At 34.8% G+C, this 12,794-nt stretch overlaps 1 protein-coding gene across 2 annotated transcripts in view; it reads left to right on the top strand.

Moving 5' to 3' along the window:
- Nucleotides 1-1,274, top strand: part of Slc26a7 (solute carrier family 26 member 7) — a 99,994-nt gene extending 98,720 nt beyond the window's left edge. For both annotated transcript variants that reach the window (XM_026383426.2, XM_026383416.2), the window contains one exon: nucleotides 567-1,274. In XM_026383426.2, coding sequence (XP_026239211.2) covers nucleotides 567-602 — 36 coding nt within the window. In that variant the 3' untranslated portion in view covers nucleotides 603-1,274. The remainder of the gene's footprint in view (nucleotides 1-566) is intronic.
- The last annotated feature ends 11,520 nt before the right edge of the window (nucleotides 1,275-12,794 follow it).

Genomic DNA, 12,794 nt, shown 5'->3' with positions numbered 1-12,794 from the left:
ACTTTATGACTTAGTTTTAAAACTGTTTCCAGCACTGTGACTTCCTGCACTTTTTCAGTGACTTTTGAATCATTTTGCCTTCCCTCATTCCTAGAAGAGTATTTGGTGCCTAATAGAATCATCTTTATTATATTTAATCAGAAGAGTATGTATTTACAAAATAATAATATTTATTATGATGATTATTATCACCATCATCCCCATTATATACCCTTCATATTTTGAGTACTTACCATCTTCCAGGTATATTCTAAAGGTTACAATCTATATTAATTAACTAAACTTGTCTCAACTTTAGAGGTAGCTACTATTATTTAACATTTTTCAAAATGGGGAAACTGAGGGCCACGGACATTATGCCATTTGTAAGTGGAAGAGCTGGTTTCAGAGTTAGCAGTCTGACCGTGGGTCTGGAGCTGTAAACTTCATACTCTCCTGCCTCATAGACTGTCCATTTTCTTAGTGTGTCTGGATAGCTGGCTTCTCTTTCTACTGTTCTTTTCCAATGGTACTGATTTAAGAGTTGAATAAGCAGTGTATGTTTATTTCTTCCTCTTCTATTTCAGAACTTCAACAAACTCGGTGACCACAGTGAGGTCTGAGCCTCATTTGTTGCAGTATGGATCTTGACTCTAGGAACTTCTCTGAAAAAGCCATGTACTGGCATTTTGCACATTTTTAAAAAATTTTATTGTATCGATCCTGCATGTGACCTCCACTCCAATAAGTTGATGTGAATTTGTAACTGCATAACATTGGTCAAGATTTGCCAAAAGTTTTTTTTTTTCCTAATCTTTGTTAGTAAGAAAATTCACTTAGTTATTTTATTAAAAAATCACTATGCATTTAGCTTTAGTGTATGAAGAGTAAACATGATTTTATTTCATTTTATTACAGCATTTTGTTTTGTTTTACTTCTATTTTGCTGTAAGCTTATCTTTAAAACTGAGAAATTTGGAATCCTTAGAATTCATTTGTAAAAGTTCAGATCATCTGTAACTAATACACAAAACAACTTGGCAAATATGCCATTTTCCTGTACCTTGTATCCCCCAAAGCCATTTAAACACCAATAGGAATAAATCTTACTCTGTACAATAGGATATGAAATTCACAGAAATAAAGGAATCAGAAACAGATGACCAAAAAATGACAAATTGAAGTCATTGATCTCTATATCCTTCAATGCACTCACTCCTGAAGTATTCAAGAATGTTTTCATATTTGGAAGAAAACTGGTATCCAAATAAAATCAAGTTATTGACATTGGTCTGTTTTTGCTTTGAGTATTGGAAATGCTTAGAATCTTCACACAGAATGCTCCAAATTCCATATTCCCACCCTACAAGAAGCTCTGTTTTCTGTTTTAGTTTTATTTGAGCTAGGGAATGTGGAAGTTTATTATATCTTTTCTTCACAAATATGATGTTTAGGTGAGAAAATGCCACCAGTAGAATTGCCATGTGCTCCTCCACTGTAAGATTAACTGTTGTAGTTCTGACTTAGTTCAGAGAGACATTCAATAAAATATATTTATCTATCCATATCCAGATATATATGTGGATGAATGGGGTCTACATAGTATTTTTTTCCTTTTGTTAGATAAGAGCTTGGATATGATTATATATAGACTCACCAAACCAACCAGAAAACTGGCAAATACTAATGGCCAGGCTGAACAGGATAAATTAATGTTTTCATGCTTGTATATATATTTTCAATTGCGTGAAAGCACATAATTTCATATTTTTCTCTAACAAACTGATCTATGTAGGAAGAAATCTCATTTTCAAAATAGGCATAGATATATAATTATGCTTTAGTCTTAATGGTGTTTTAACTATTCTAGAAACTACCAGTATAAGAAAAAGCCAGGTATTTCACAAGTCTGACAAGCAGGTTGAAATAAAATGAAGACTGTCACGTATGTTCTTTCATGGGCTCTATAAGAGTCAATCCCAGCTCCTGTCAACTGGTTTGTAATGATCTCTAACAAATGTGTGGTAAATATTCAGATGATCCTTAATTTTAACATTAACTCTCAGGTAGGGTAACATAATAAAATGAAAGAATAATCAATGTTTTAATTCTCATATGTATCCAAGCCATTTTAATTTTTATTGAATGAACTACAAAGAATAATCTTGGTCCCCCAGATAGACTCAATCCTTTTGTTACTAGTTTTAATTGAAATAAACAAGGGTAACTCACATTCCCATCAAACACTGTCCCAGAGAAAGGTGGAGGCAGTAATTGGAGGTAAAATGTCCTTATTGAAAGGATTTTCACTCTGCTTTATCCAATTAAGTAATTCCCATGGTGGATGGTAGTCATATTCACCATTTCTAACCCACTGGTCACTGGCAGATAAACATGAGTCAAGGAAAGTCAAGAAAAGAAAATACATTTGACTGCATATAAATTGATATTTCACTATACAACTTTAGCCTATAATTGAATTCATGCACTAGAAGCATTTTCTAATTTGTTAGAGATTATGGACCATGGATGACATTAAAATCATTATGTTAATCAATGAATAGTTGTTCCATCTTATTGTTAATGCTGACACCGTATTGTCTGAACAACTGCATTTGAATGCATTTCAATGTTTATAGTAGAAGTTTAATGGATAAAACTTTAAAGTCAGTATCTTGGGTATCAAATTCAAAGAAAAGGAAGACCAGACCATGAACTGCAGGAAGTCCTTTACCCTAAGGTTTATCCCTCACACCAAGGACCCGATAGCTGATAACCTGGAGAAAGTCCCTTAAATTAAGGTCTCAGAGTCCAAAAGCTGAACATGAGTTTTAGACACATGAGAATTCTAAAGCATAAATGTCTATTTAAAAGCAGGAATTGACAACGTAAGAACTGTAATATGGTCCCAATGCTAGAATGTTTCTGAATCACACTGAATTACTTTTATGGGATCATCTTATTTTTATATATGATAAACTACTTCCATATTACTTATTATGGTACAGTAAAATGGGAAAAAATTAAAATTGACCTATAAAAGTGTTAAGGACCTAGTGTAGTGACATATATAAATTAAGTATAAAATATATAACCAGGAAAAGACTGTTAACATTACATTTATGCAAATTAAATGCCCTTAAATTTTTCCATTTGTCTTTCATTTTAAAGGTTATTTGCCCCGATTATATAATTCAAGTGTTATAAGGTTTAGCTTAAACTACTTTGTAGTAATTTATTTGACAGATCTCTATTCTATAAATGCATAATGTAATGAGAAAAGAGATCTTTCTTTTTTAATGAAAACATTAATCTGTTAATACTCCACATGAATAATGCTTGACATTTAGTGGTACCAAAATATGTTGGTGTGTTGTTGAACATAGATTCGCCTTAGAAATGCACATTCTGTATTCTGTGAGATGATGATCTAATTCAATATAGAATATGCTTTTTGGCAGTGAGTGAGTTGTGAGATTTCAAATAGGGAGTTAAGTGGTGCTTTCATAATCCAAAGATTTTTAGTAAAAATCACGTAGGCTAATATGCTGCACTTATTTTTTTATATTTTCCAATGCATTTAATTATCTTTTTTTATAATTCTTTGTACTAACTCAGCATGTAACAACCAATTTACATGGAAATAAATTGAAATATGATAACTATTATGCTTAAATGGATTTGTGTCCATTATTTCACAGTATTTACTCTCCTGCAAAGCAAATAATACATATTACTTTCTTGGACTGACCACAGAGTAATATGTGTTACAAATTACTGCAAGTACTCATTTTTCCTAGTAATTTGTTCTTATGAAATTTAAGAACTGGTTTTTAGACTGCTGATAAAGATTCATTTTGCTACAAGGGTACATTTATACAATCCTCTTTTACCGGGTTTGTATTCTTTTTCTTCTAATTTTAGTTAATGTGTAAATTTTTATTTTTTACTTGTACTCTTTGGGTTCATTAAATTCTGTTGTCTGTCTTTCCTGAGTTTCTAGGATAAATTCAATCTTCCTCAGCATGTTAAATATTGCTGCTCCAATGTCAAGATGATAAGGCAGTATCCAGGTGTTGGAGATACAACAGTGAATAAAAGAAAATATTCCTTGCCCTCATGTAGCTTATGTTGTAACCAGGGAAGACAAAAATAATCAAGATAAATTTAAATACATTTATTGAAATTTAGATGATAATATGCATGAAGAGTTGAATAAATTGAGCAAAGTATGATGAAGCGGGGAATTGCATCCCTAGATAGGGTGGCAGGAAGATTACTAATGGCAGGTTCTCAGCTTAGGCTGCTAACACAAAATACCAGTCTAGGTGGCTTAAATATGCAGAAAAGTATTTCTCATAGTTCTAGAGGATGGGAAGTCCAAGTTGAAAGTGCTAACCAATTCGGTCTCTGGCAAGGGCTATCTTTGTGGCTGGTAGTTGGCACACTCTTTACTTTGTTCTCAAATGGGGTGAGAGAGAACTTCATTATCTTATAAGGACACTAGTCTTCTATGAATGGACCCAACCTTATGACCTCATTTAAAAATTAATCTTCTTGTAGATTCTACCTTAAAATACAGTTACATTGAGTGGGGGCATATAATTCAGTTCATCGAAGTCTGTTCCTGGCTGTCCCAAAATTCATGTCCTTATCACATGCAAAAGTACATTCATCACATTCCACGATTCCAAAAGGTCTTAACTTGGTTCAACATCAACTCTGAAGTCTAACATCCAAAATATCATCTAAATCTCACATACGTCATATATGGGTGAGAACACAGGCATGATTCATTGCTAGGCAAAATTGCTCTTCATCTGTGAACCTGTGAAACCAGACAAGCAATCAAGCAATGTACCGCCAAAATACAATGGTAGGACAGGCAAAGGAAAAGTGTTCCCATTCCATAAGTAGGTACAAGAAAAGACAGGAGTGAGGGTCCCAGGGAAGTCTAAAACCTAGCAGATTCCATTAGATCCACTGAAAATTTTTTTAATGTTCTGAAAGAAAAATTTAATGAGTTTCCACTTATTAAAATTGGTTCTTTTCATATATAACAATTGAATCCTTTTTGACATAATTATACAAGAATGGAATATATCTTGTTCTAATTCAGACCCCAGTATTTATCCTTTCCCTACCCTCCTCACACACCCTGCTTCCTTCCCTTTATTGCTCTTTCTGCTATTTACCCAATGTTATCATTAATTTTAAATTAATTTGCGGATGTACACGATGGTAGGATTCACTGTGGTGTATTCATATATGTACATAGAAAAGTTATGTCAGATTCATTAAATCTTAAGGCCTAAAGATAATCTTCTTTGCTTGGATGTTGCCCCACCTTTTGGACCTACAGGTGTTACAGTCCTGGTTCAAGGCTCCACTGAGTGGTTTCACCTCCATGGGTCTGCAGGATGGTCCTACCCCAAAGCTTTGATTGGAAGCTGTCTGGCCTAATAAAGCTGGGGCCATGTCCCCTCTCTCTGAAATAGATGAGGCAGTGTTTTGGGGGGGCGTGGAGTGGGGTGGGGGGTATTAGAGATTGAACTCAGGGTCACTCAACCACTGAGCCATGTCCCCAGCCCTATTTGTATTTTATTTAGAGACAGAGTCTCATTGAGTTGCTTAGCACCTCGCTTTTGTTGAGGCTGGCTTTGAACTTGTGATCCTCCTGCCTCAGCCTCTCAAGCTGTTTGGATTACAGGCGTGCACCTCCGCACCAGGCATGAGGTAGTCTTGATGATCTCTGAGTTGCTTGAAGAATAGGACACATTCACAACATATTATTTTTATGGCCCCGTCCTGTATGACTCAAGAAGTCCAAGCATCCTCCTTCATTTTGTTCTGTCTCTATACCCTTCAGTTTAAACTGGTAGTGTTGTAGCTTCTAACGTTCAATCTCTATTTCTGGCTTGCAAGGCTGGTTAGCTTCATGTTTACACTCATGCTAATCTTCTTACCAAATGGTTGCTCAGTCTCAGTTCTCTTCAGAACAAGAGTTCTCATTCTATGCAACATGGATTGGCTGAGAATTTCCCAAGACTTCAAAATCTTGTTCCTTTTGTTTAATAATTCCTTTTCAATTTCTCTCTCTCCTTTCACATTTTGCTGTAAGAGTCAGAAGGAACCAAACCACTCCTTCTATGCTTTCCTTAGAAATGTCCTCAGCTAAATATCTACATTTCATCACTTGCAATTTCCACCTTCCACAAAACACCAGCACACAGTTAGCCAAATTCTTTGACATTTTACAACAAAGATTGCCTTCCCTCCAGTTTCCAATAAAATATTCTTCATTTCTGTCTGAGATATCCCCGGAATATTTTTTTTCATGACTATATTCCTATCAACACTCTGCTCATGATTATTTTTTTCTCTGAAAAGAGGGAGGCTTTCTCTTTTGTTTTCCAGCCCTCTTCAGAATTGCCTTTAACATCCATATTTCTACCAACAATCCCTTCACAGAAACACAGGCTTTTTTAGCATGCATCTCAAATCCTTTTCAGCCTTCACCAGTTATCCAGTTCCAAGGCTGCTTCCACATTTTAAAATATTTGTTATATAGTGGCATTCCCTTTCTTAGTGACAAAATCTGTCTTAGTCTCTGTAGGCTGTGATAATAAAATGCCATAGACTGGTTTGTTTAAAAAACAAAAATTATTTTTAACAGTTCTGGAGGTTAGAAGCACACAAAGTGCTGGCCAATTTAATTTCTGGTGAAGCAGTCTCTTCCTGACTTGTTGGTGGATGTTTTCTATCTGTCTTTATGGTGGAGAAAGAAAGAAGGAGTTCTCTGTTGCCTCGTAAAAGGACTAATACTATGGGCTCACCTATACGGGCTCATTCATTACTATTTATCACTTTGTCTGTCCTATCTCCAAATATAGTCTTACTAGAGGTTCAGATTTCAATATATGAATTTTGCAGGCACACAATTAATCCCATAGAAGGGAATTGTAAATTTTAAATTATAAATTTAAAAACATTAAAACATTGTCCATTTTTATGCCTAAAAATAGATCTATTAGAATTTTATCATAGCTGTATGTCATGCTTTTGCATTAAAAACATGATAAATGATCGTGAATTAGGTTCAAACATTTTGCCCTAGACACAGTAGATTAGCATAGACATGACTAGCTGTATCTGGATAGTCAGAAGAGATTAAGTCATAAAAAAGATGAAGTTGCTAGGAAGGGATTAATAACATGGCACTGGCCACTCTGAAGCAAGACATGTTATATTTTGGTGACAGTTCCTAATAATTAACTATCTGGTTAGCAAAGAATTGAATTAGATATTTTTATCAAATATAATGACATTGTATTATCAAATATAATGACATAGACATGTTTAGTTTTGCCAATTATGAAGACAGCTGCAGAGCAGAGTACTGCTGCTAAAGCTACACTTTTGGTTTTTGCTAACTTGTTTTTGTTTTAATGTGTTTTTTAGAAAGAAAGAAGCCTGGACTCCTACAAATTGATTATGTTCTCTGGAATAACATATTTCAGAGTACTTATTATTTAAAAACCTTACTCATTTTTCTATTGTTTCAGCAATAGGAAGTTCATGTTAGTCAAACTCATCTCCTTTATTTCCTAAATAATAAAAAACTATTCTCTAGAGTAAGTGTAGGAAACTTCAGTCTTTTTTATTCCAATTTAGAGCCTTTAATTTTTTTCACACTTAAAATGGGCTCCTTAGTAGGTTCAGTAACCATTCCTACCTGACAAGAACAGTTGTTACATTTTTTAAAAAATGCTTCAATAATGAAATAAATAAAAATAAAACTAGAATTCTACTTTCATTTTCTTTCCTGCCAGAGTTGCTTTTCTTAACTTCTTGGTTTTCAAACAGTTGAAAACCTCTTTCTGGCTTTGTGTGGTGAGGAAAGAGAAGAGAGGGCTTCTTCAGGCTGTCCTGTCTTCCAAATCCACTTCCGTATTCACCATATCCAACAGCACTCTTTTGCTACACTTCCTTATCCCTTAGTTTATATGCTGTAGGTTTTTAAGCTTCTGTGTTCCCTACTTTTTAAAATTTGAAGTAGGGACCCATTTGTTTAAACAAAGGTGCCTTTATTTAGGGTAATGAAGCCTTGGAGTGTTTAGGGAAGGGAGGAATGTGAATACGACTCTTGGGCACTGGCTGGACTTGGAGAGGAGAAACAAAGCCTGAGGATGTGGGCAAGATTACAGAGGGCATTTTCTGGAGGAAGTTGGTTGGCATGATTGACCCTGGGCTGGTGTCCTTTGAAGGATATCTAAAGGTTCCTTGACTCCAAATGTCTTATACAGCACTCTGAAGGAGCCTGAAGTTCTCATCATTAGCCATGTGTTTGAGCTGGACTAAATATTATAATAAAGGAAACACACATGGAAACCACTGTGACATATCGTGTTGGTGTTATAAGGAATGGCTTTATCCAATCCAGCTATAAGACATTGTCACCAAGGACCTGAGAAAACAAAGCACACATGTTTTGGTGAGGAAGGATGGTAAACATGTCTGCGGTATTGTTCAAGACACGGTGAGGAGTGGCCTGTGGAGCTGGGAGCAGGTTGGGTGATGAGGGAGAATGGAGAGTGGATAGGAAGGCAGGCTGAGCCATTGTCTTGGGCATTCCTGAAAGACCAAGTTCGTCCGTCTCTTCTCGCACCATGTTAGGCCACAGACTTGGCAGAATAGAATACATAAAGCCAAACACAATTCTTCTCACAGAGCAACTTTTCTTGGAACTTGGACATATGCTTTGGCTCTGAAATTAAAATTGGAGAATAGCAGTGTGACTACCAAAATGAGATTAACATAGGACTCTTGTCTAATGTAAATCTTTTTTTTCCCAATTGCCCCTTTCGCACTGTCGATGAAAATATTGAAATGGTTAAGAGTCTAGCCTAACATAGCAGAAGTTTTATGAATCAAAATCAGTCAGTTGATGGTGCTCCTTTCTTCTTAAACCTTTTTGAAATGGGATTGTTATACCATCTACACAAGAATCATCATGGATGTTCACTAAATTTGCAGATTCACATAGCCTGCACAGGATTTAGTGAATCAGATTTATTTGGGATGGGTTTTGGAAAATAGATTTCAAAGCAATCAGGCCCTTAGTTTTGTACTATAAAGTTTTAGGATCAGAGTCACAAAAGCTTTTAGTCTGATATTTGAAAGGAGTTCTCTACTTTTATTATTAGGGACCTACATTTAAAAAAAATTATTTATTTATTTTTATCTAATTTGTTATATATGACAGAAGAATGCATTACAATTCTTATTACACATATACAGCACAATTTTTCATATCTCTGGTTGTACTCAATGTTGAGTCACACCATTTGTGTCTTCATACATGTACTTAGGGTAATGATGTTCTTCTCATTCCACCATCTTATTTACCCCCATCCACCCTCTCTTTCCCTGCTGCCCCTTTGCTCTATCTAGAGTTCATCTATTCCTCCCATGCTCCCCCTATGAACTCCACTATGAATCAGCCTCCTTATATCTGAGAAAATATTTAGCATTTGTTGTTTTTTTTTTTTTGGGGGGGGGGATTGGCTAACTTCACTATTCCATTTACCTGCAAATGCCATGATTTTATTTTCTTTTATTTCTGAGTAATATTCCATTGTCTATTCATACCATATTTTCTTTATCCATTCATCTACTGAGGGGAATCTAGGTTGGTTCCACAGTTTAGCTATTGTGAATTGTGCTGCTATAAACATTAATGTGGTTGTGTCCCTGTAGTATGCTGTTTTTAAGTCCTTTGTGTATAGACTGAAGAGTTGGATAGCTGGGTCAAATTGTGGATCCATTCCCAGTTTTGCAAGGAATCTCCATACTGCTTTCCATATTGGCTGCACCAATTTGTAGTCCCACCAGCAGTGTATGAGTGTACCTTTTTCCCCACATCCTCGCCAACACTTATTGTTGTCTTTATAATACCTGCCATTCTGACTGGAGTGAGATGATATCTTAGAGTAGTTTTGATTTGCATTTCTCTGATTGCTAGAGATGAAGAGCATTTTTTCATATATTTGTTGATTGATTGTATATCCTCTTTTGAGAAGTGTCTGTTCAGGTCCAAATGTCCTTAGCCCATTTGTTTTTTTTTTTTTTTTTTTTTTTTTTTTTTTTTTTTTTTTGTGCTTAGCTTTTTGAGTTCTTTATACCCTAGAGATTAGTGCTCTATCTGATGTGTGAGGGGTAAAGATTTGCTCCCAGGATGTAGGCTCTCTGTTCACCTCACAGATTGTTTCTTTTGCTGATTGAGTTTGATTCCATCTCATTTATTGATTCTTGGTTTTAATTCTTGTGTTATAGGAGTCTTATTAAGGAAGTTGGGGCCTAATCTCACATGATGAAGATTAGAGCCTACTTTTTCTTATATTAGATGCAGAGTTTCTGGTTTAATTCCTAGGTCCTTGATCCATTTTGAGTTAAGTTTTGTGCATGGTTAGAGATAGGGATTTAATTTCATTTCGTTACATATGGATTTCCAGTTTTCCCAGCACCATTTGTTGAAGATGCTATCTTTTCTCCAGTGCATGTTTTTGGCACCTTTGTCTAATATAAGATAATTGTAATTTTGTGGGTTAGTCTCTGTGTCCTCTATTCAATAACATTGGTCTACTAGTCTATTTTGGTGCCAATACCATGCTGCTGTTGTTACTATTGCTCTGTAGTATAGTTTAAAGTCTGGTATAGCAATGCCACCTGCTTCACTCTTCCTGCTAAGGATTGCTTTAGTTATTCTGGCTCACTTATTTTTCCAGATGAATTTCATGATTGCTTTTTCTATTTATATGAGGAATGCCATTGGGATTTTGATCAAAATTGCATTAAATCTGAATAGTGCTTTTGATAGTATGGTCATTGAGATAATATTAATTCCACCTATCCAAGAGCAAGATAGTTCTTTCCATCTTCTAAGGACTTCTATGATTTCTCTTTTTAGGGTTTTGTAGTTTTGATTGTATAGATATTTCACCTCTTTCATTAAGTTGATTCCCAAGTATCTTATTTTTTTTTTTGAGGTTATTGTGTACCAGGTAGTTTTCCTCATTTCCTTCTCAGAGGCTTTGTCACTGATATACAGAAATGCCTTTGATTTATGGGTGTTGATTTTATATCCTGCTACTTTGATGAATTCATTGACTAGTTCTAGAAGTTTTCTGTTGGAGTTTTCTGGGTCTTCTAGGTATAGAATCATATCATCAACAAATAGTGCTAATTTAGGCTCTTCTTTTCCTATACATATCTCTTTGATTTCTTTCATCTATCTAATTGCTCTGGCCAGTGTTTCAAGAAATATGTTGAATAGAAGTGGTGAAAGAGGGCATCCCAGTTTTTAGAGGGAATGCCTTCAAGTTTTCTCTGTTTAGAATGACGTTGGCCTGAGGCTTAGTGTAGATAGCCTTTACGATGTTGAGATATGTTCCTGTTATCCCTAGTTTTTCCATTGTTTTAAACATAAAGGGGTGCTGTATTTTATCAAATGCTTTTTCTGCATCTGTTGAGATAATCATATGATTCTTATCTTTAAGTCTATTGATGTGATGAATTACATTTATTGATTTCCATATGTTGAACAAACCTTGCATCCCTGGGATGAATCCCACTTGATCATGGTGCAAATCATTTTGATATGTTTTTGTATTTGATTTGCCAGAATTTTATTGAGAATTTTTGCATCTGTTCATTAGAGATATTGGTCTGAAGTTTTCTTTCTTTGATGTGTCTTTACCTGGTTTTGGGATTAGGGTGATATTAGCCTCATAGAATGAGTTTGGAATTATTGCTTCTTTTTCTATTTCCTGAAATAAATTGAAGAGTATTGGTATTAGTTCTTCTTTAAGGGTCTTGTAGAACTTGGTTGTGTAACCATCTGGTTCTGGGCTTTTCTTGGTTGGTAAGATTTTGATGGCTTCTTCTATTTCCTCATTTGATATAGGTCTGTTTAAATTATGTGTATCTCCTTACGTAATCTGGACTAATCGTGTGACTTAAGAAATTTGTCAATGCCTTCAATGTCTTCTATTTTATTGGAGTATAAGATTTCAAAATAATTTATAATTATCCTCTATATTTCTGTAGTGTCTGTTGTGATATTATGTTTTTCATCACATATGCTGGTAATTTGAGTTCTTTCTCTCATTCTCTTCATTAGCGTGGCTAAGGGTCTGTCAATTTTATTTATATTTTTCAAACAACCAACTTTTTGTTTTGTCATTTTTTTAAATTGTTTCTTTTGTTTTGATTTCATTAATTTCAGCTCTAATTTTAATTATTTCTTGCCCTCTACTGCTTTTGCTGCTGGTTTGTTCTTCTTTTTCTAGGGCTTTGAGATGTAGTGTGAGGTCATTTATTTGTTCACTTTTTCTTCTTTTAGGAATGAACTCCATGAAATGAATTTTCCTCTTAGTACTGCCTTAATAGTGTCCCAGAGATTTCAATATGTTGTGGCTATATTCTCATTTACCTCTAAGAATTTTTTAATCTCCTCCTTGATGTCTTCTGTGACCCATTGTTCATTCAATAGCATATTGTTCAGTCTCCAGGTGATGGAAAAAATTTTATTTTGTCTTTGGTTTCCAATTTCATTCCATTATGATTTGATAAAATGCATGGTAGTATGTCTACTTCTTTGTATTTGCTAAGAGTTGCTTTGTGGCATAGTATATGGTCTATTTTAGAGAAGGATCCATGGGCTGCTGAGAAGAAAGTGTATCTGCTTGATACAAGTTGAAATATTCTATATATGTCAGTTAAGTCTAAGTTATTTATTGTGTTATTGAGTCCTA

Source organism: Urocitellus parryii, chromosome 7, assembly GCF_045843805.1.
Source record: "Urocitellus parryii isolate mUroPar1 chromosome 7, mUroPar1.hap1, whole genome shotgun sequence".
NCBI lineage: Eukaryota > Metazoa > Chordata > Mammalia > Rodentia > Sciuridae > Urocitellus > Urocitellus parryii.
Note: the sequence above shows the minus strand (reverse complement) of the source record. Positions and strands in the feature narration are given on the sequence as shown.